We start from the raw sequence: 24,181 nt of genomic DNA on the forward strand, positions 1-24,181 counted from the left end.
GTTATGCTGTCACACACTCAGTGTTGAGTGCTTTTGCTGTGTCATATGTCATTCAAAATGCTTTCCACATTTCCTCCTACAAAATGTTGTATTACACTTAATACTCTGGACAATCCTGAAAAAGAATTATTACTATTACCCCCACTTTAATAGATTAGGAATTGAAACTTAAGAGTTTAAATAACTTGCCAAAGATCACAAGAGACCATATACCATCCTTGGATCTTTTTTTTTCTTTTATTGATTTTTTTAAAAAAATAAACTACAGCGGAATGCATTACAATTCTTATTACACGTGTACAGCACAATTTTTCATATCTCTGGTTGTATATAAAGTATGTCAACACCAATTCGTGTCTTCATACATGTACTTTGGATATTGATGTGTATCACATTCCACCATCCTTGCTAATCCCCTGCCCCATCTCTTTCCCTCCCACCCCTCTGCCCTATCTAGAATTCATCTATTCCTCCCCTGCTCTCCCCCTCCCTACCCCACTATGAGTCAGCCTCCTTATATCAGAGAAAACATTTGGCATTTGTTTTTTGGGGATTGTCTGACTTCCACTTACTATTATCTTCTCCAAAGCCATCCATTTACTTGCAAATATCATGATTTTATTGCTGAGTAAAATTCCATTGTGTATATATATGCCCCCTCCCTTTTTTTAATCCATTCATCCACTGAAGGGCTCCACAGTTCAGCTATTGTGAATTGTGCTGCTATAAACATTGATGTGGCTGTGTCCCTATAGTATGCTGTTTTTAAGTCTTTTGGGTATAAACCAAGGAAAGGGATAGCTGGGTCAAATGGTGGTTCCATTCCCAATTTTCCAAGGAATCTCCATACTGCTTTCCTTATTGGCTACACCAATTTGCAGTCCCACCAGCAATGTATGAGTGTACCTTTTTCCCCACATCCTCGCCAATACTTATTGTTGTTTGTCTTCATAATAGCTGCCATTCTGACTAGAGTGAGATGAAAGCTTAGAGTGGTTTTGATTTGCATTTTTCTAATTGCTAGAGATGTGAACATTTTTTCATATATTTGTTGGTTAATTGCATATTCTCTTCTGAGAAGTGTCTGTTTAGGTCCTTGGCCCATTTGTTGATTGCGTTGTTTTTTGTTTTTGTTTTTTTGGTGCTTAGCTTTTTGAATTCTTTATATACCCTAGAGATTCGTGCTCTATCTGATGTGTGAGGGGTAAAAACTTGTTCCCTGGATGTAGGCTGTCTGTTCACCTCACAGATTGTTTCTTTTGCTGAGAAGAAACTTTTTAGTTGAGTCCATCCCATTTATTGAATCTTGGTTTTAATTCTTCCGTTATAGGAGTCTTATTAAGGAAGTTGGGGCCTAATTCCACATAATGAGGATTACCATCCTTGGATCTTGATAGACTAGAAAATTAACATGTAATAGAAGAGCTCTTTGTATGGGTATACACCAACTATTCCAGGAAAGGCTCAATTGAAAATTAGTAATTGGTAATACCAAGAAAATCAGCTGATGGTTAAGTTCCTAAACAGAATATCAATATCAAATTTTAAAAAAATGTTAGGCAAGTTCAGGAAAAGCCAACCCTAAGGACAGCATACTTTTCAAAGAGTGTGTAAAACTGTTGTTTCTCACCATGTTGTGAAATATCTCAGGAGCCATTAGCAGAGAGTGGCTATGATATTGAAGGGGAAAAATACTCTAGTAGGGCTTTTATTTCCTTCCCCATTGACTTAGTTTTTATCTGTCTAATCGTGTGTGGGGGGGGTTGGACTTGGGGTTGAACCCAGGGGCATTTTAGTTCTTTGAGCCACATCCCCAATACTTTTTCTTTTTTGAGACTGTGTCTCTGAGTTTCCAAGTCTGCCCTCAAACTTCAATCATCCTGCCTCAGCCTTCTGAGTCACTAAGATTAGAGTTATATACCACTGTGCCTAGCCATATTATATTGCGTGTATATGTCGGCATATACATATATTTTAAAATTAAAGTAGTGGACAGATTCTCATTTTAAAGGAAAGTAAGAAAAATATTGCATTATGTTTGGTGTTACTAGCCATTCAGAGTCTTCTAACTCTCCTTATTTTAATCCATGCTGAAACTTTCATATCATTTTTTAGTTTTTCTGGGTAGAATCTTATAAGGGACACATTTACCAGAAAATTGAAATGTCTAATTATGGTAAATGTTCCTCACTGAAGTTATTAAATTGGCAGTATATGTTCATTGATAGATACCTAAACCTCTTAACAGCATGATTGTTTAGACTTAGTCTCCCTGTCTATGTGGGACACTGACAAGATCTAGTTTCTGTATTTGCAAAGCAATGTTTTCATTCCCTGAACAATGGGGACTTTCCCAAGATTCATGACTGTGGTAGGTTCTGAATATATAGCCAGTTGGCCTTCTGAAACATCTCTGTCCTCATTGGTGTTAGCTTGCGCAATGGTTATTGTCTCATGTAGTCCATCAGAGGGAATGTCTCAACCATAGTGGGGCTAAATTCAGTATTCTTAAGATTGGACAAATGTCTAGAATCATTTACTTTTTAACTAACTTTCATGACGTAGTACTAAGTGAACAAATCTTTTGCTTGATCAAGCTGTATGTTGTGCTGCCAGGCAATTTCATTGCCATTTTATTTAACTAAGCTATAATGACAAGACTGAGAGCCAGCCCTTTTTCCTTTTTCTCAGGAGCCTCCTGAAATGAGACTTAATCCTCTGAGTTGAAAGAACTGCCTTGCCACTGAGTACTTCTAGAACCCAGAAGTACTGAGGAACTGAAGCTCATATAGAGGAGGGCACTTGTCATTAATCTTTTACTGTTACTAGCAGAGCTATAGAGGAAATGCCTTCTGCAACTGCATCTCAGACTGGTACTAATGTTTCAGTAATCTGGAAGGGAAATATTGTAGAGTTTACCTCACATATGTAAAAAGTGGCATAGTGAATCCCATCATCGTGTACATCCATAAGAATGGGTTCCTAGCTGGGCGCAGTGGCACACACCTGTAATCCCATCAGATTGGGAAGCTGAGGCAGGAGGATCACAAGTTCAAAGCTAGCCCAAGCAAATTAGCGAGGCCCTAAGCAACTCAGTGAGACCGTGTGTCTAAATAAAATATAAAAAAGGGCTGGAGATAATGGCCCCTGAGTACAATCTCTGGTACGCCCCCCCCCAAAAAAAAAAAATCCTAATTAGAACAAGATATAGTTCATGCTTGTATAATTATATAAAAATGGATTCTACTGTCATGCGTAACTTAAAAGAACCAATAAATTAAAAAACAAATGTAAACTTCCTTACATAAAAAGTTTATATGCAAAAACAAATCTAAAAAGCCACGTACCAATATATACAATTTTGGGAACATGAACAGTTAACCACTGGTGTGGTTATGTCAACCCCTTTCTAGAATAGTTTGACATTTATCTAATATTCAGCTGATAAATTCCAAAAATTTAATAGAAAAAATACAATAATCTAATATTCAGCTGATTATTGTATTTTTTCTATTAAATTTTTGGAATTCCTATTTGATGTTAATTTCACACATTACAGTATTTGAAACACCCGCACCCCCCCCCCCAAAAAAAAATGACCCTCTGAAATAGCTAGATGAAGATAGTACATAGAGTTGTAAAAGAGTTTGGAGAGTGGACATAATGGCTGCTGTCAGGGCTAAGGATTTTTGCTGGGCACATGCTGATTTTAAAAAGTATGTAAACAGAAAATCAAAAAAAAAAAAAAAAAGTCTTCCTGGCTTCTGATCTCCATCTAGTGCCCCATATTGGCAGAACCTTAACAAAGGAGAAAGACAGTTTGCAGAATATAGATTTCAATAGCACAAAACAGTATAGAAAGGCTGATCAAAGACAATAATGGTAATTTTCACTAAAATCCCCTTGCTTTTGAGAATTCCCTACTATATGAATAGAAGGTCTCCCATATACAACCTATGAAGGACAGATACTTAACTTCCTCTCCCATCCCACCATTCTTATATGGTAAAATCCTCTTAGCGTATGAGCATGCACATTAACCATTTATACTGCTGTTCTGCTGTCTTCTCTTCCCTCCCTCCTTATTTCCCTCTCCAACTTTACTTTGATTCTAGAACAAAGAAACAGAGAACAAAAAGTTTTTATTCTGATAGTGCTGGCACAGCAGCATCTACTTTCTATTAGAAGCAGTGCCAGTAGTGACTTCATTTGTCCAGAAGGGGAAGCAGCTCTATCCATATAAATGATACCTGTGGGTGGGGTTTTGTCACCTAATCTCTCCTGGCTCCTTTCCATTTTCTAATTTCAGTTCTTCAGATTTCTTAGCAATGAAAACTGCCTGATTCTTTTAAAATAAATTTCTCAAGTGAACAAGAGTCAGTTTCTGTCGATTGTGATCTAGAACACTGATTCATGTTGCCTGAATCTAATAAGATTTATTTAACTGTCTTGTTCATAGAAATTTTAGTACTTTGTGTGTAAGAGTAGGTGCTAAACTTAGATAATTGTAAGTGTTTGACCTTCATTAGTTTTTAGCAGTATATTTGAAAACGGGAGAGAATTAAAGTCAAATCTCCAACAGGAAAAAAAGCAGCAAAATTGAATGTAGTTGTGCATGCCTATAATCCCAGTGAATTTGGAAGCTGAGAGGCAGGAGGATCACAAGTTTGAAACTAATCTCAGCAATTTAGCAAGACCCTGTCTCAAAATGAAAAAGCAAAAGAGCTGAAGCTATAGCTCAGTGGTAAAGCACCCCCTGACCCCACAGAGTTCAGTCCCCAGTGCTGCTAAAAAACAAGATGAAAAAAAAAAAAAAAAACCAACTAACCATCTTTTTCTAACTAACTGAACCTGGGAAAGTTACCTGGTAAAACCAAGACTGTTGGAAAATGAGATAGGGAACCTCAAAAAAAGGGGAGAGCTAGGGAAGAGGAACCCCAAATTCTGAGTTTAAAACTTTGTCCAAGTCTACCTGACTCAAGGGCAGCAATTATGTGAAATGGCCAGATTGAAAGTAGTTAAACATGTAATGGAACTTGACAATTTGATTCAAAGCAAGTTAATTGCTAGCAAAACAAAACCAGCATTTTTTCAGAGTAATATAACAGAATCCAGAGTTCACAGTCTAACATTTATAATGTCCAATATTAGCCCCAAATTATCCAATATAATAATAAGCCAGGAAATTGCTATAGTCTCAAAGGAAAATACTTCAACAAATATCAAGCTCAAGATGAAACACATTAAGAATTATATGATAAGGATTTTAAAGCAAATATTATAATTAGGTTCATTGAGGTGAAAAAAAAATGCTTAAAATGAATGAAAAAAAAAAAGATAGTAACAGCAGATAATTCAATGGTTAGTTAGTCTTTCCATTCCACCCCCCCACCCCCAAACTAAAAAAATCTCTTGTAATGTTTCTTGTCATACTGTTCTAATCTAGATTTGGGGGCTTTCTACATAATTCTGCTGCTGGTGTTTTTTCTTATTGTCTTCCTAAGAAATCCCTTTGTTGCATTCTTGTCCTAGATCTTTTTGCTTCTTTTCCCTTTTGGTTACTCTATTGTTCTGGTGAAGCACATCTTCCAGTTCTGAAAGGTAAATTTTTCTTCACAGTTTAAAACTTTTATGGTCATAAAGTGCCTGGGTATGAAACCTTCAAATCTCATTAACTCATGCCCACCCACCCCCCACACTCCCCCCAACCCCCTCACACACCCCCATCCCCTGCTTTTTTTTGGATTAGTTTTCCCATAGATGATTGATTCTTCTTACAGAAGGGATTAGAAGGAGCAAGTATGGGTCCTAGCCTTCTGGGAGTCAAGAAGTTATTTTTACTATGAAGGCTTTGCATTATCTCCTTCACTACTCTCTTTAAAGAGTCCACCCTATGCTGTGTAGAAATGATTTCATATTGCAAGGGGATGGAGAGTGGAGCTTCTGGTTACTGCACAGACTTAAGTAGGCAGTCATCAATGCTTGGGATGGGCATGTGGGATTTCAGGTGCCTACTTGCATCTTTGAATGGCTCAGTCAGTTTTATTTTCAGCCTCACCCATGTCTTCACCCTTAGGGCTAGGTTCCCTCGCTTCTCCAGCATTGCATACAAATTGACTTGGTTCTTTTGTGTTCTTTTCTCTTGTAGATATTTAATTTTCAGCTTTCTCAAACCTACCAAGTCAATTACTACATTCCATTACTTTACTTTGTATTTTTTTTTAAGACAGAGAGGGAGAATTTTTTAATATTTATTTTTTATTTTCGGCAGACACAACATCTTTGTTTGTTGTGGTGCTGAGGATCGAACCAGGGCCGCACGCATGCCAGGCAAGCGCGCTACGGCTTGAGCCACATCCCCAGCCCAACTTTGTATTTTTACTTGTGTATTTATGCTTCTTTTGTCCTATAAGGTTATTGATAGATAATGGATGTAAGAACCATATATTCATTTCACCTTTTGGAATATTTTTTATCTTTAACAGTGAATGCTGACATGAGATAACATGAGACCCACCTATTGTAGATGACTCTCTTCTGTAGCATGTATTCTCAGTTGTAGTGACACCTTGGTTATTAGGGGAATGAAACCTTAGATATTACAGTGGTTTGTGGTTTTAAAAAAAACTGGCAGACAAAATCTTATTCTATACTATTTCTTGGAGGAGGGAGGGTCTGTGGGAATCATATAAAATGATTGAGAAATAATGACTAGCATTTCCTTTATTCACAGAATGTCTTTGTATTGATCTTTTTGGATCTGTTCTTCCAGGTTGTAGTATATTTTTTTGCTGAATTTGTTGCATTCTCATCTTTGAAAGCACCATTTAAGATATTTGCTTTTCCTTTCTTGTCTACTCCTTATAGCCAAATATTGCTTAATGTGACACTTTCTGAGAAATGTGTAATTAGGTACTTTGTTAATTCTATAAATATCCTTGAGTGTACTTACACAAACCTTGAATGGTATAGGTCACTTAGTGTGGCCTCTGATGCAATAAACTACTGGTAGTATAATAATGACATATCTTTTTACAGTAAAATTGTTTTTAAGTAAGTAGTTGAAATACGCCAAAAATTAAGAAATATAGTATGGTAAATGCTAAACTAGTAACATACCTTATGTTATCTATTTATGTTATACTAGTCATTTATTATCTTACCAAATATTATATACTGTACATAATTGTTATCTTTAATTTATTCTCTTGAACATGTTTGAATTTATTCTCTTAAACACAAATTTTGCACATTTGGTAAGACCAAATCTGTCATTTTCTTCACTTATAGACTATTTCTCTTACAACTTCTTTGTTCACAAACTTTTTATATATTTTGATAAATCGTGCATATCTTTTATGTATCTGTTTTGCAAATTGATGATAAAATTGGTTCTTTGTGTGTATAGAAAAGTTTTTGCTGAAATTAGTAAATTATGAACTTTTATTTTTCTAAAGCTTTAATGAGGATATTGAACACAACACAAAAACATTTTGAGATATAGGGGGATGGAAATATAACAAGAAAGATCATGGAGTGAAAGTTTAAAAACCTCTGTGTTAACTTACAACAATAGACTGAGGTGGAGAGCTTTCCTAATGTATTTGAGGCCTGGATTAGATCCCAGCACTGCAAAAAAAATTAATTAATTAAAAATTTTAAAATAAAAAAAATAGACTCATTATTTTTAATTTCTTTACTTTGTTCTTAATATAGTATTATATTGCATTTCCTCTAAGAAGTTGTTCTCAGTAACTAGGCACCATCATTCAAATATGTGAATGTATAGCATGCAGTTAAATTTATAGCCATTATTTTCTTTATGAATGTTAAACAAGAATATAAAACATACATTTTACATGACTTAATTGTACATATTGAAGTAGGGTATGCATTATCTTGTTTTTCTCTTTTACTTCTTTTTTTTCCCCTTTTACTTCTTTGTAGCATACTTTCCTTCCACTGTAGCACTGTGAGGCCCAGCACATAGTAACTCAGGCAGTGTTTAATTTGTGTGTTTAGCCAATCAGAACCATGATTTTTTTTGTCTTAAAAGAGAAATTATTTCATAGGCTAAAGAACATTGTGGAGTTTTATTGTTTTTGCTAAATAAATTGATAAAGAAATGAAAGGTTGATGTTGTTAAAGGAGGAAAAGAGTAAACAATAATCCCCAGAGGTACAACTTTGTAGATTTTATTCAACCAATAAGTTTGTTATTACCCTGAACAGAGAGGATTCTCTCCCCTTTAAGGATAAGATTGCACACAGGAAAGGAAATTGATTCCACCCTACCTAGTAGAAGAGGTGGTAAATGTGGTCTAATCATGTCATATTTTAATTCATTTATTGGGGAAAAAATAAGATTATAAAACATTCATTTTACATATTCATATGAAGAGTCTAAAGCACAGAATCAAAAGTTGGCATTTTCACTGGATGCTTCTACTGTGGTGCAGAGAGTTTCCTCTGGCTTTCTCACATAGGTCTTGTAATGTTCATTTTATTTTTGCTCTTCTTTGGAAGCTTTTCTGGCTGTCACTGTCAAAGACATATAAAAGCCTAGCATTTAATTTTAGATATTATGGGAGAAGTATTAAAACTATTTTATCTTGTTTTGTTAAATTTTATAATATTTAATAAAATAAAGTTATTCCTAATGGGAATTTACTTTTGAATAATAAAGTAAGGAAAAAGATAGTAAATGTCTTTCTGAAACTTACTTTTGTCCCTTTCAAAAATTGTGCTTTTGGACGTGTTCCTACTAATTAAGCTAACTTGAAGTATTTGATGAACAATGTTAATTTTGTTTTTAAAATAGTTGTTCATGGTTTATGTGTCAAGTCATTTGTAGGAATAGTGAATGAAACTTGGACTTGGTAACTATGACATGTTTTCTGTTATCTGAAACATCTTTAAAGAAGTTATTTGAGAAAAAAAATTAACGAATAACAAGTCTCCCAGCAGCACAGAATGAGGATGTTTATGTTTTTGCTATAGGATATAGTACTTTTAAGAATATAGCTAGTTTTGCTTTTCATTTTCTTCGTTTTCTCCACAGCCTCATGATTTTGATGAATGTCGATTTGATATTAGTGTAAATGATAGTGTCTGGTATCTTCGTGCTCAGGACCCAGATCATAGACAGCAGTGGATAGATGCCATAGAACAGCACAAGGTAAGAGCTCTGTATTTATTGTTCATGGAGGATTAATCCTGGTGATAACTTCTTTAAAGCAATCTTGATATGCTATTATTTAAAACTTGAGCATTATATGAGCTATAAAGACTGAAATAGTACAGATGTAAATTTTTGAATTAATTTCATTTCTAATTTTGATTTACACTAAGGTTTTGTTAGAATGAATATTTTTCATTGTTGATTGAAACAAAATATATCCTATTTCACTAAGCATACCTTAATTTTTATGTTGGGATTGGCTTTATAATAAATACCTTTTTAAATGATCTAAGGAAAAAGGATTTTTGAAATAACATTAGATTGTAAAACTGTAATATGTAAAAGCTTTAATGTTAATTTTTTAAGTCACATTAAACCATTTGGGTAGGTTCTTAATGCAAACATTTGAAAATTATTTAATCTTTATAAATACAAAGCTATTTAATGATAATCATACAAAAAGTTTTTTGATATAATTATGTAAGCCACATTATTATAATTTAAAACTAATCTTTGACTATTGCTATTAGTAAATGGTAAGCAGACTAAAGAAACACATTGATATTAATAACTCTGCCTTATTAGCTAATTCAGTAATACAATAAAACAAGATATAAGTAAAGTTCTAAAATCACCATGCCATTCTTAAGTGTGACTTAAGAGAACTTTATGCCTGTTCACATTCTTGTCTGTACTTGCTCCAATGGGTTTCACAGACTTCTAGTTGAAACACCTGTTTTGGTTATTTTTATCAGTCATAGCACATAAGTACTACAAAACAAGAAAAACCCGTCTGGTCTAAAATGCCATATGCACATCTTCTTGATATTTATCATTTGTTTTCTTTATTGATTTATTATGAGTCGTCCTCAACATAAAGAAAACTTGACTATGATGAATTTCTTTTTTTTTAGGTTGAGTACTATATTGATTTAAATTTAAAATTTCTAAGTCTTAATTATCTTGGTATTATTACTACAGAAAAGAGAATAAACATGGAAAAATGAGAACCATTTTTTATATTATTTAAAAGAGATAATGAACTCAGAATTCCAGAATCTCAGTGATTTGGAGCCAGGCTGACCTGGATTGAAACATAGGAGCTTCTGCCACTTGTGACATTGGGCATGGAATTAACTAACCTCTTCATGTGTATTCTAAGTTGTCAAGGGTGGTATTTCTGCCTAAAGTTACAGTAAGGAATAAATGACATATAATGTTATTTACCAAAGTGACTATATATCCCTATTTATGGCATGGTGGAAAGAGCGAGGGTGTTGAAGTCAAACTAAATTCAATAAATTATACCATGTTGTTTCTGGAATAAGTGTTTTACATTAAGTGAGAGTAACTAAATGTACATATAAGGAGGAGAGTGGACTATTTTCATATATTTAATCAGAGCCAGTCCTTTTACTGGTGATTAAAGATGTTATTAAGTAGAACTCATTTCTGTATTTTTAATGAGCTGACCTTTTGAAGTCTTAATCAGTTGATTTAGATTTAAGACTAGTTTTTTTGTGTGTGTTTTAATTAAATCATTTTTATTTTGCTCACCTTCCTCAGTAAAGTCCAGCAGAAATTCCCATTTTTATCTTCTCTTTTGAGTAAAGATGAATGCATGAAGCATATATTTCTTTCATATATTGTTGATTTTTTTGCCTCATTGAAAATTGGTTAGATAAATCTTTCTTAGAACAATGGGCTTTAAGTTAAGATTACACATTTTTGGTAATTTTTAAGTTCCTGGAAGAAGGATTCAACTGCATGGTTGCAAATATATTGCACAGACTTTCCCTTTCTTATTTCTAGAGATCATTGATTCATAGACAAAGAAATTATTATTATTAATAATTATTTATTGCACAAAAGTAAAGTGATATGTGCCAACAAAGCAGCACATCAGTGAATTTTTAAGTAAAATATAAACTCTGAAAATAATATTCAACTAACATAGGAGGGAGAGATTTCCAATGCTATCACCAGATATATATCAGCAAAGTTTTACTTTTTCCTTAATACCCAGGGATAGGGAGAGAGATGTTTCCTGATTCATTCTTCAGTATCATTTAGTAATATTGAGTTTTGAGCCTAAATTTAGTAATTTTACCATTTAAGCATCCATTGTTGTCTTAATCTTCAATATTAATATCAAAATGTTAAGGTGTGATGATGATAGGATAAGTGTACTATGAGTTTTATTAGCTCTCTGGCATCCTGAAAAGTATGGAAAGTATGGTTTTACAGAAGAGGAAATTGGTTTAGATTAAAATTAAGTACCTTGCTTGAGACTATACTGTCCTTAGTTCATGGTGTTTTAGGATTTGATTTTGTGTTAATTCTCTTTTCTAACAGTTGTTAGAAAACACTTCCCGTAAATCACCTCTTAGTGTATCGTCTGTCTCTTACCTATTAAAAGACAAATATGAATTCCTCTTTTTGCTCATGGACTGTCAAAAGACAGAGTAATGTTGTATTGGTTAGTGCTTCAGTATTAGATTCTGGAGTCTGGCAAATATAGATTTGAATCCTGGAATTACTGTGTACTAGCTGTAGGAGAAAGGTCACAATATGCCATATGTTACCATCCCCAAACAAAAACAAATAAGCAAAATAACCCAATAATAATAAACCAAGAGTTGTACTTCACAATTAGCCTGGGTTCCCATATTTCAGCTCATTCTGTTATATTTGTAATTAACATCTCCAGACAGAACATTTGGAACAGTAGACCTATCTTTTTTTTGTTGTTCTGATGGTATTGGGTAGGCCTTCAGAATTGTTTTTTCTTCCGTTCTTTTTTTCCCCCATTTTTTTTCTTAGAGTTTCCACGCAGGTTTTAGTAATTTTTCAAAATCCAAGAGATTGAAACCTCTGTTTGCTATATTCAAGGTTTCTGTCGTCTTCTGAGCCCTCCTTCAGACTCTGCCTTGAGAAGGAAGGCTAGACATTGCTTCCATTTATTTCCAGACTGACATCTCAGGATACCAGACTTTCTGTCATAGTGAAATAATCTTATTTCATGAATCCTTTTCATTTTTAAAGCTGTTTGAGGCTTTACCTTAAAATATATTTTTAATAAATTTTAAAAGTGTTTATGAATGTGAAAAAATAAAATGAAAAATTTCTCCCATGCAACAGAAAAAAAATGTTAGAAGAAGAGGTTGAAGGTTTCTGTTCCATCCTTCCAAGAGGCCTTTCTGCTTATTATAATAAACTTTTATGTATTGATACATCTCACTTGCTCCCTGCCCGCCACCTACACACACGCATACACACAAAACAGAAGTTCTATCTTCAGAACATGTTCGATAATAATGGTGATGGTGGTAATATTAGCTAACATTTTTGAGGATGAATGTATGCCTGATAGGATGATCCTAGAATTACTGTGTACTACCTGTGTGACCTTAAAAAGTTAACTATAGGAAGAAAGGTCACAATATGCCATATGTTACCATCCCCAAAGAAAAACAAGCAAGCAAAATAACCCAATCCACACATTTTATCCATACATTTATGAGCATTATTATCCTATTTTTATAGATTGTTTTTGAGGCAGAGAAAAAGGCTAAGTAACTTGTCCAAAATAGTAAAGGAACTGGTATTCACACTAGGTTTATCCAACCTGAGAACCAGGGCTTTTGACCAAGTGCTTCTTCCATCTTATAAAAATGTATTTATGTGAAATATATTTTGTTAACTTAAATCATGGACTGCTTATCACAACATTATATATTTTTCTTATCTATGGTGTTATGTTAGACTACAAGCTCCTTAAAGGCTTAGACATAATATAATTAATTAGGAATCGGCAAAGCACTGGTCACATAAAATTTGCAGTTGAAATAATATACAGTATTTTAAAACATTTTATGGGGAAATTATTTGGAGGATTTTCTGTCCCTTCAAATGTTTACTGACAAATACATTACGGATTTATACTCTTCCAGAATAACTTGTTCACTAAAAAGAAAAGTCTTAGATAATTCTATAATTCATATTTTCTCCATATATTAGAAATTGCATAATTTAGTATGACATTAAAGAGTAGCCCCTGCAGGAGAAAGGTATTCCCAAAGTTATTCTTAAATTCAGAGACTCTTTTTCAATTTAATACATAGAAAAGTGTGTGTGTGTGTGTGTGTGTGTGTGTGTATATATATAATGTTAGTTTTATTATGAAATTATGTGCTGACTTTTTCAAGTAATATACATTAATATTCTGCATTTAGTTATCCTGAGACAACACTGAATAAATTATTTCTGAAGATGGGATTTTATTTTGGTTTTTTAAAATCTCTTCATCATCTCCCATATTACCATTCAAATGAGATAGTGTTTGTAAAAATTCTTTATAAAGTAAAATCTATATTAATGTTAAGATGGTTGGGGGTTTTTTTGTTTGTTTGTTTGTTTGCTTAAATGCTCATTTTTCTAATAAAGATTATCAAAGGGCATATCTGTACATTTTCTCACTGGTTTCTAATCAACAAAATGTTATAAATCATGTATAGATTTATATTATTAAAAGAAATTTAAGATCATTCCTAGAATTTTTTTATAATTAGAGTACATATGATGTTGATTTGAAGTTTCTGTTTTTTATGAAAGAAATGCACTCTCCCACCCCAACTCCCCATAAAACCAAACAGATAGGCTTTCCTGGCACTAGTATATTTAGGAATCCTCTTGATAAAGTTAAGTTTTTGGGCTCAGACATAGTTTGTGGTAATCATGATATTTCTTTATTTTCACATGGGAGCAACCATAGCAGATCCCCAAATTTTGGTACTCATGGGCCATTCAGAGATTTTCTCCACATTGTGAAAATTATCCAGGTCATGAGGAACTATAGCAAAGTAAATAATTAGGGAGGAAGATTCCAAGTAGTAAATTTTTACAGATACTGATTTTCTGTAGTGGGAATCTACAGACTCTTTTTTCTCAATATAATATTTGTGGATTTGTTTCTGTTCATTTGTGAAGACCTGATTTATGTGTGAAGCATCATTGAATACCTTCAAAAGAAAGATTTATTCTCAGTCTGAGGAAATTATGTGGAAAACAGTTTTTGAAAAGGAGTTCATACATTTACTTGAAAAGTGTGGGAAAAAAAATCTTCCTTTGGCAAACAATTTCCATGGATTGAACCATTTTTATGATACTCAAGACTCCTAAATGATGCCAAGACTTTTTAAAACTTTGTCACTGTGCCGGGCACAGTGATGCCCGCATGTAATCCCAGTAGTTCGGGAGGCTGAGGCAGGAGGATTGCAAGTTCAAAGCTAGCCTCAGCAAAACAGCAAAGTGCTAAGCAACTCAGTAAAACTGGGCTGGTTGACTGTCCCTGAGTTCAATCCCCAGTACCAAAAAAATAAATAAAAAACATAAACATGTCACTGGGACTATATAACTCAGTGATAGAGGTTTAATTCCTATACTGCAAAGAAAAAAGAAAAAAAGTGTTGGCTATTTGCCATAAAGAAAAGTTTTCCCCATGCTATCTCTGGATCAGTTTCACTTTGCTACAATTTTTCTAATTTTAGGAGCAATTTGTTCTTGACACCTTGAACTTCTTTTGTCTTAAAATTTGACATTGTCTTAGGAAACTTTTAAAATAGATAAATATTTGTTCCCCAGAACCAAGGCCAGGGGACAAAGGAGCTAGATAGCAGAACTACCTGTTGGCACTTAGCAGTTTTTAAATATCAAGGTCATGTTAAATCATATCATCTTTTTGTGTGCCAATTTTAATCAACTATAATATTAGAAAAATTTTTAACCACTATATGGATCCTTCTATATTTGTCTGCATTATAAATTATTACCATATAAACTTAGATTAAAATTCAAATCTGTTTAATTTTCCAAAGCTTTAGAATGCAAATATAAAGCTCAGTACAATAGCACATACCTATAATCTCAGCTATTTAGGAGGTTAAGGGAGAAAGATCTCAATTTCTAGCCCATCCTTGGCAAGTTAATGAGACCTTGTATCAAAACCAAAATAAAAAGGGCTGTAGCTGTAGCTAAGTGGCATTGCACTGCTTTTGATTGCCTCCCCGCAAGTACTGGAGGAAAATGCAAATATAATTTTTTTTAAATTATAATGAGTAATTTCATTAGTGTATTAAAACTTGCCCACTTACCTATTTGCATCGTAGGATAATGGTGGAAGAAAGAAGTTAAAATCTATTTTACTTCCCCTTTAAGAGTTTTAAATTTTGAGGGAAGGGCAAATATAGTAGCTGCCAGAATAGTTAGAACCCTACCATTTTCTCAGATAAGTTGTGGAAAAATTACTATATAGAATCACAACTGACCTAAGTACAAAGAAACCTCATTTTACCACTGAATGTTTTGCTCTTTAAGATCAGAAATTGGATTAGTTTTTAATAGTGGGAGTTAATCACTAAATTGCATGTAGCAATCCATGTCATTTTGTTAGTAAATGATTTTTTTCTTTTTTAAAACAACTAAATTCAGGCTGTTTTCACACTATCAGCCCTGCTGAGGTTGATGAAATCAAGGAGAAAAACAAGGTGCCCAGCCTCTTTAATATTTGTCGTGTTCTAGAATAAAAATAATACAACTCTCAAGGGCTTGTAAAGGAACTTTATTTTTTTTAATTTATATTTATCAGTTTTATATTTATCAGTTGTTGCTTGCTATTTTTTTGAAAGATGGATTCATCTGAACCAACATCTACAATTTGAACTTCTTTTACCCATATGCTTAATAAAGTACATCATCTTAGAAGGAACAATGATCAGTAATTTGTGGAGTTTTCAGCTGCGTTCTTCTGTGTAGAAAGGTGGTTATCTTTTATCAAGTTGGCAAAAAAGATTTGGAAATATTTTATATTGAACAGTAAGGAAAGACAGTATTGAGATTGCTAACTAATATATATTGTATAACTAGTTGAAGAAATATAACGTGACAAGATCCTATGTCTTGCCAGGGAATTTCTCAGAAATCAGTATAATGAGTTTAAAAAACTTATTTAAGGGAAGGGGGGAAGTAGGCCAGAGTTTGGCTATGTAACTCAGTAAGCACTTGCCTTGCGTTTTACAGAGCCCTGGGTTCAGTTCGTAGCACAGGTTCAGATGGTGGAGGGAGCTAAAATATTTGAACTCATAGATCCAAATAGTTAATAAACATATGCAAATATGTCATACCATTGGTTATTCCTGTAGTGCAAATTTAAGCCTCAGTGAACTCTACCACTGTACATCCACTGAATAGCTTAAGGAAGGAAGGAAGGGAGGGAGGGAGGGAGGGAGGGAAAGCTTAAAACCAGGTGTTGGTGAGGATGTGGAGCATCACATACATTGCTAATGGCAGTTGAGCAAATACTTTGGGGAAAAAAATTGGCAGTGCTTACTAAAATTGAACATAGATGTCTACTAAGATCAAATGAATATTGAAAATTTGAAGATCCCAGAAATGTTGTTGTCATAATTTTGACTAAACCCTTTAGGTTACAGAGAAAAGGCAATAGTCTGTTCCAAGAACAATGATAAAATTACCCCAAACCAAGAAAGTTTAGAATGCCTTCTTGTGGAGAACGTTCCTGTTGTATACTTAATTTTTGTGTGGTCTTATTGTTAACAAAACACAATTACTGTCTAATCACCTGCCCCCAGCTAGATAATGTAGGTTATTTTCATCTTCTTATGTCTTTTATCTGTCATGGTTCCTGTTTATTCATAAATTTTGCTCTCTTATTCTATCTTTGGTTCTTGTTTCCTTAGTTTGTCATGACCTTTTCCCTATCTCTTAGTTCAGCTTCAACCCTTCCTGGATTTCTTGGAATTTCTCAAAGTTTAAAAAAAAAAAAAAACTAATTTCTTTTTCATACCAGGTTATTATGCATTAGCCATCCAGTTATAGTTAATTGTGTAATTATCTGCATAAAGGAAAGAATAGGGTTGGCAGTTACACAAGTGTAATGTCCTAGAAATGTATTTTATAATTTAGTATAAATTTACTAGTTTTGCAGTAATCAGGAGGGAAGATTTCTAATAGCCATTACGACCGATAGGATTCTGCTTTTTTGTATTTTTTATGTGGAAAGTAATGGTGGATGGGATGATTTACACATTGACAGCAGAGGAAACTGTTTTTCTAACTTTACTTACTGAGTATATTGGACATTAGCTAGGAGAAAATGTTTATTTAAAAATCAGGAACTTAAAACTACTCTTCATAAAATAATTCTTTTTTAGCAAATAATTTTATTTTGTTTATATTGTCTTTATTGCCTGGCAGATATTCTTTGTTTGATATTGAAGTGTGAAAAATAACATTGGGGTAGGGACAGTAGGAATAGGTATTAAATGAATGTCCTACAGGTTAATGTTATTGTATTTGAAAATTAGTCTTGTTTTTCAATCACATAGAAATTCCATGTACTTAACAGATAAGATGAGGTCAGTGATAGGGATGCTTATATTAGTATTCACTTTTAACCCTTTGTCATTTTCAGTAATACCTCTCTGATCGGTTGATGATAGAAGGAATAATTAGTTATTGCAAAGTGTTTTTTAATTTTCACAGAAGAAGCCTTCCAATGGTGTTATTCCCATTTTACATGCAAATGAAATTTAATGGATTATGGGAACATTGATCAGTGAGTAGTAACATTGTAATATCCTCCTTTTTTTAATGGTTGCATAGTTGAAAACTAAATCATTAGGGCCGGGGTTGTGGCTCAGTGGTAGAGCGCTTCCCTAGCATTCATGAGGCACTAGGTTCAATCCCCGGCACCACATAAAAATAAAACAAAATAAAGGTATTGTGTCCATCTACAACTAAAAAAAAAAAAAAATACTTAAACAAAAACTAAATCATTAGTCAACCTTATTTAAAAAAGAAAAAAAACTTACCTGTACAGTTAGGTCAGACAATTTTTAAAAATTTTTTATTTGCTTTTTTTAGTTATACTTGACAGTAGAATGTATTTTGACATATATACATGGAGTATAAAATCTCATTTTTGTGGTTGTACATGATATATAGAGTTTACACTGTTGTGCATTTATATATGAACTAGGCAAGTATGTCAAATTCATTCTACTGTCTTTCCCATTTCCATCTCTCCTTCCTTTTCCACACTTTGCCCTGTCCAATCTGGTGAATACACCACCCCCTTTCAACTTCTTTCTTCAGGGTTCTGTAGTTTTCATTGTAGAGGTCTTTCACCTCTTTTGTTAGATTGAGTCCCAAATATTTTATTTATTTTTGAGGTTATTGTGAATAGGGTAGTTTTCCTAATTTCTCTTTAGGTGGATTCATCACTGACGAATAGGAATGCAATTGATTTATGGGTATTAATTGTATATCCTACTACTTTGCTGAATTCATTTATGAGTTCTAGAAGTTTTCTAGTGGAGTTTTTTGGGTCTTCTAAGTATAGAATCATGTTGTCAGCAAAAAGGGATAGTTTGAGTTCTTCTTTTCTTATTTTTATCCCTTTAATTTTGTTGTTGTTGTTGTTTCTAATTGCTCTGACTAGAGTTTCTAGGACCATGTTGAATAGAAGTGGTGAAAGAGGGCATCTCTTTCTTGTTCCAGTTTTTAGAGGGAATGCTTTCAATTTTCTCCATTTAGAATAATGTTGGCCTCAGGTTTAGTATATATAGCTTTTACAGTGTTGAGGTATGTTCCTTCTATCCCTAGTTTTTTTAGTGTTTTTGAGCATGAATGGATGCTGTATTTTGTCAAATGCTTTTTCTGCATCTGTTGAGATAATGGTGTGATTCTTGTCTTTAAGTCTATTGATGGTGATGAATTATGTTTATTAATTTCCATGTGTTGAACCAAACTTGTATCCCTGGGATGAATCCCACTTGATCATGATGCACTATCTCTTTAATATGTTTTGTATACAATTTGCCAGTATTTTATTAAGAATTTTTGCATCTATTATGCAAATGATGTTGGTTTGAAATTTTCTGTCCTTGATGTGTCTTGTCTGGTTTTGGAATCAGGATGATACTAGCTTCATAGGATGAGTTTGGAAGGGTTCCCTCCTTTCTACTTCATGGAGTAATTTGAGGAATATTGATGTTAGTTATTCTTTAAAGGTCTGGTGTAACTTGGCTGAGAATCCGTCTGGCCTTTTTTTTCTTGGTAGGCTTTTGATGGCCTCTTCAATTTCATTGCTTGAATTTATAGATCAGACAATTCTTATCAAATATTTTAAAATCATTCTTAACAATAGTTTTCTTATGTACATTTTATTGGCTTCTCCCACCCTTGGGTGCTTTTTTTGTTTGGTTTTGATTTTTTTTTTTTTTTTTTGTGGGGGATGTACTGGGAATTAAACCCAGGGGCACTTAACCACTGAGCCACATCCCCCTTTTTAATTTTTTTTCCAAACAGGGTCTCACTGAGTTGCTTAGGGTCTTCCTAAATCACTGGGGCTGGCTTTGAACTCATGAGCCTCCTGCCTCAGCTCCAGAGCCACTGGGATTACAGGCATGCCACTACACATGACCTCCCTTGTTTTTTTAAAACTAATAGTTTTCATTAAAAGGGGAAAAATACAAAAACTACCCTCAGTCTCATAACCCAACAGTTACTCTTTATTTTGCTATATTTTCTTACTCTGTGTACATTTCCCCCAAAAAACATTATAGGTGGAGAAAAGATTTAGAGAAGCTGGAACGGGAAAAAGAATCAGAAGTCTATCTCTCCACCTGGGAAAGTGGCAGAATCTATCTGATGTAACTATTTTGTAGATTTGGAGGCTATTGAAGGCTTGTAACTTCAGGAAAATGGTAGCACTTACATGGTAAATTGCTGATGATTTTGGTTAATTTCAGCTCCATCCCCATGGCAAGCAGATGACCATGTTCCTTGAGCAAACTGTACTGCAGCTTGTGGGAGCCAGGATGGGCACAAAGAACCCTGTCTTCAAATTTCTGGATCTGTGCTCCAAACTCTGCTGCTCTTACAATCACAGAGTCCTAGACAAAGACTTGAGCAACCATTGTTGTTTTGCCTCCTTCCCCCTCATTATGGCAAGATCCTTTCCTTCCAGCCAAAGTGATTTTCAGGGTATTTAAAAGGCCAGTATATTCTTTTTCCTTCATTTTTATTTTTTTTTCCCCATTTTGAGGACCAAAATTTAAGATATTTTTTTAAAAAACTGGGAGAAATTAGAAAGTGACTGCATGTATAGGGAAAGGCACAAGTTCAGAAAAGACCTAAGAATACCTTACCTTTATACCTTGGGCTGATTTTTGGCACAGAAACCTCCTATAACAATAAAACACACAAATACAGTTATAAAAACAGTAAACCCTGGGGAAAGGGGAGAATCCAGTTTCCAGACTTGCCACACTATTAGATTTAAGGGTTCCCAGTTTTCAAAAACAACAAGAACGAAAAAAAAAAAAAAAGCAAACCAAAAAACATAGTTTATACAAAGAAACAGGAAAGTTTGACCCTTTCAAAGAAAAAAAATGTAATCAATAGAAACTGCCCCTAAAAAAGATCTGATGGCTAATCAACTACCATAATGATGTTCAAAATAATTAAAAAAGGAGAATCTGAAGAAAACAGAAATATCAAGTAAGAGAAAACCTAGGGCTAGGGTTATGGATCAGTGGTAGAGTGCTTGCCTAGCATGTAGCACTGGGTTCAATCCCTGGAACCATAGAAATATAAACAAATACAATAAAGGTATTGTGTCCATCTATAATAAAAAAAATTTTGAGAGAGAAAACCTAAAAAGAAAGAAGAAAGAAATTCTAGAGCAGAAAATTACAATAACTGAAATGAAAAATTCACTAAAGGAATTCAAAGGCAGATTTGAGCAAATGGAATCAGTGAAGTTGAATATATGACAATGGAAATTTTTCTGAGTAACAGAATGAAAAGAGGTTGAAGAAAAGGGAACAGACTGGTAAACCAATGGTATAGAATAGTGGACATAGAGACTAACCCACAAAATTACAATTATCTTATATTAGACAAAGGTACCAAAAACATGCATTGGAGAAAAGATAGCCTCTTCAACAAATGGTGCTGGAAAAACTGGAAATCTATATGCAACAAAATGAAATTAAACCCCTGTCTCTCACCATGCACAAAACTCAACTCAAAATGGATCAAGGACTTAGGAATAAAACCAAAGACCCTGCATCTAATAGAAGAAAAGGTAGGCCCTAATCTCCATCATGTGGGATTAGGCCCCAATTTTCTTAATAAGACTCCTTTGGCGCAAGAATTAAAATCAAGAATCAATAAATGGGATGGATTCAAACTAAAAAGTTTCTTCTCAGCAAAAGAAACAATCTATGAGGTGAATAGAGAACCTACATCTTGGGAGCAGATCTTTACACCTCACACATCAGATACAGCACTAATCTTAGGGTATATAAAGAACTCAAAAAGTTAAACACCAAAAAAACAAATAACCTAGTCAATAAATGGGCCAAGGACCTGAACAGACACTTCTCAAAAGATGGTACACAATCAATCAACAAATATATGAAAAAATGTTCATCATCGCTAGCAATTAGAAAAATGCAAATCAAAACCACTCTAAGATTTCATTTCATTCCAGTCAGTATGGCAGCTATTATGAAGACGAATAACAAGTGTTGGTGAGGATGTAGGGGAAGAGGTACACTCATACACTGCTGGTGGGACTGCAAATTGGTGCAGCCAATATGGAAATCACTATGGAGATTTCTTGGAAATCTGGGAATGGAACCACCATTTGACCCAGCTATTCCTCTCCTCGGTCTATACCCAAAGAACTTAAAAACAGCATACTAGAGGGACACAGCCACATCAATGTTTATGGCAGCACAATTCACCCTAGCTAAACTGTGGAACCAACCTAGATGCCCGTCAATAGATAAATGGATTTAAAAAAAATGTGGTGTATATATATATATATATATATATATATATATATATATATATATATGCATACATACATACAAACAATGGAGTATTACTGAGCAATAAAAGAATAAAATCATGGCATTTGCAGGCAAATGTTGGAGTTTAGTTCACCAATCCCAAAAAAACCAAGTGCCAAAGGTTTTCTTTGACGTAAGGAGACTGATTCATAGAGGGGTAAGGAGAGGGAGCATGGGAGGAATAAACCAACTAGGGCAGAGGGGTTGAAGGGGAAGGGAGGGGGCATGGGGTTAGAAATGATGGTGGAATGTGATGATCATTATTATCCAAAGAATATGTGTGAAGACACAAATTGATGTGAATATACTTTGTATACAACCAGAGATTTGAAAAATTGTGCTCTATATGTGTAATAAGAATTGTAAAGCATTTTGCTGTCATATATAAATAAAAAATAAAAAAAGAAAGAAAGAAAAGGAAACAGACCTGTGGGAGCTCTGGGACACCTTCAAGCAGACCAGCATACACATTGTGTGAGTTCTGGAAGCCGAAGAGAAGGATAGAGGGGCAAAAATGAATATTTAAAGGAATAATGGCTGAAACTCCCCAAATTTGATGAAAGACACAAATGCCAATATCTAAAAAGTTCAGTGGACTCCAGATAATTTAAACCCAGAGATATAAACTAAGACATATTTTGTGTGTGCATATGTGTATTTTGTGCGTGTTGCTGGAGCTTCAGCCCAGGGCCTTGTACATGCAAGGCAAGCACTCTACCAACTGAGCCTCTACCCTAAGACATAATCAAATTTTCAAAAGTCAAAGAATCCTGAAAGTAACTGGAAAGAAGCAACTCATCACATACAAGTGATCCTCACTAAGATCTTCAGAAGATTTCTCATCAGAAACTATGGAGGCTGGTGTATTCTAAGTGCTAAAAGGAAAAGGCTGTCAACGAGAATCCTGTATTTGGCAAAACTGTTCTTTGAAATTGAGATGTTTGCAAATAAATAAAAGCAGGAATTGTTTACCAGTTGACCTGCACTGAAAGAAATGCCTATGAGAGTCCTGCAAGGTAAAATGTAAACTAACGAGATGGTAACCAAAAGTCACATGAAGAAATAAAGATCTCAGTAAAGGTAAGTCAGTATGTGGGCAGTTATGCAAATTAATAGCATTGAAACAATAGTTTGTAATTCTACTTTTTGTTTTCTATATGATTTAAAAGACCATTATATTTTTTCCAAAAACAATAATCTAAAAGCTGATAGTATTATAACTAGTTCGTAAATCCATGATGTTGAGAGCCACAGCCAAAGGGGCCCCAGCAAACTTCCAGCTGCCACAATTGTGTCTGGCTGGGCACAATCAGGAGCCACTTGTCAAAAGAAACTAACTTTATTTTTAGAACCACACACGCCAAACAAAACAGCCTCTCAGGAAAAACCCTCAGAGCCTCAACTGCCACCACCGGCTTTCCACAAGCCTCTCTCTCCCACACAAGCTTCTCTCCACCTCCCACAATCCTCCTGCTCTTGAGGCCCATTGGCTGGGTCACGTGGGCGGAGCCAAAAAAGTCCCCCAATGAGCAGCTCCGTGGTCTGAAAGGGCAGGGAAACAGCCCAATGAGCATCACCGCAGAGGAGCCAATCAGCTAGATGTTGCTGGGGCCGAGGAGCCAATCAGCTAGATGTTGCTGGGGCCGCTGTGAGCCAATCATCAGCCAGCAGCTGGAAGTTTGCTGGCAGCTGGAAGTTTGCTGGGGCCCCTTTGGCTGTGGCTCTCAACACCATGTTTTGTTTTCAGTGTAAAAAACTAATGCATATTTAAAAGACTTATTAGTTAATGCTTTGAGGCACAATTATATCTAATATACATACACTGAATAGCTTGCAAATTCTTCTCAAGTATACATGAGACACTCCCTAGAGTAGATCATGTGTTAGAGTACAAATTAATCTCAATAGATTAAGTTGTCATACAAAGTATCTTTTTTGACCACAACTGAAACCAATAACTTGAAGTAAAACTGGAAACTTCACAGTTTAATGTGGAAATTAAACACATTTTTAAATAATCAATGGATCAAAGAATAAATCTCTAAGGAAATTAGGAA

At 34.3% G+C, this 24,181-nt stretch overlaps 1 protein-coding gene across 2 annotated transcripts in view; it reads left to right on the plus strand.

The window, feature by feature from the left end:
• Cert1 (ceramide transporter 1) overlaps positions 1-24,181 on the plus strand; it is a 111,398-nt gene that overhangs the window by 20,819 nt on the left and 66,398 nt on the right. For both annotated transcript variants that reach the window (XM_046426932.2, XM_046426928.2), the window contains exon 3: positions 9,061-9,177. In XM_046426932.2, coding sequence (XP_046282888.1) covers positions 9,061-9,177 — 117 coding nt within the window. The remainder of the gene's footprint in view (positions 1-9,060; positions 9,178-24,181) is intronic.

The sequence above is a fragment of the Marmota monax genome, unplaced genomic scaffold, assembly GCF_021218885.2.
Source record: "Marmota monax isolate L192 unplaced genomic scaffold, Marmota_monax_Labrador192_F-V1.1 WCK01_AAM20220418_F8-fsc00018, whole genome shotgun sequence".
In the NCBI taxonomy this organism is placed as follows: Eukaryota; Metazoa; Chordata; class Mammalia; order Rodentia; family Sciuridae; genus Marmota; species Marmota monax.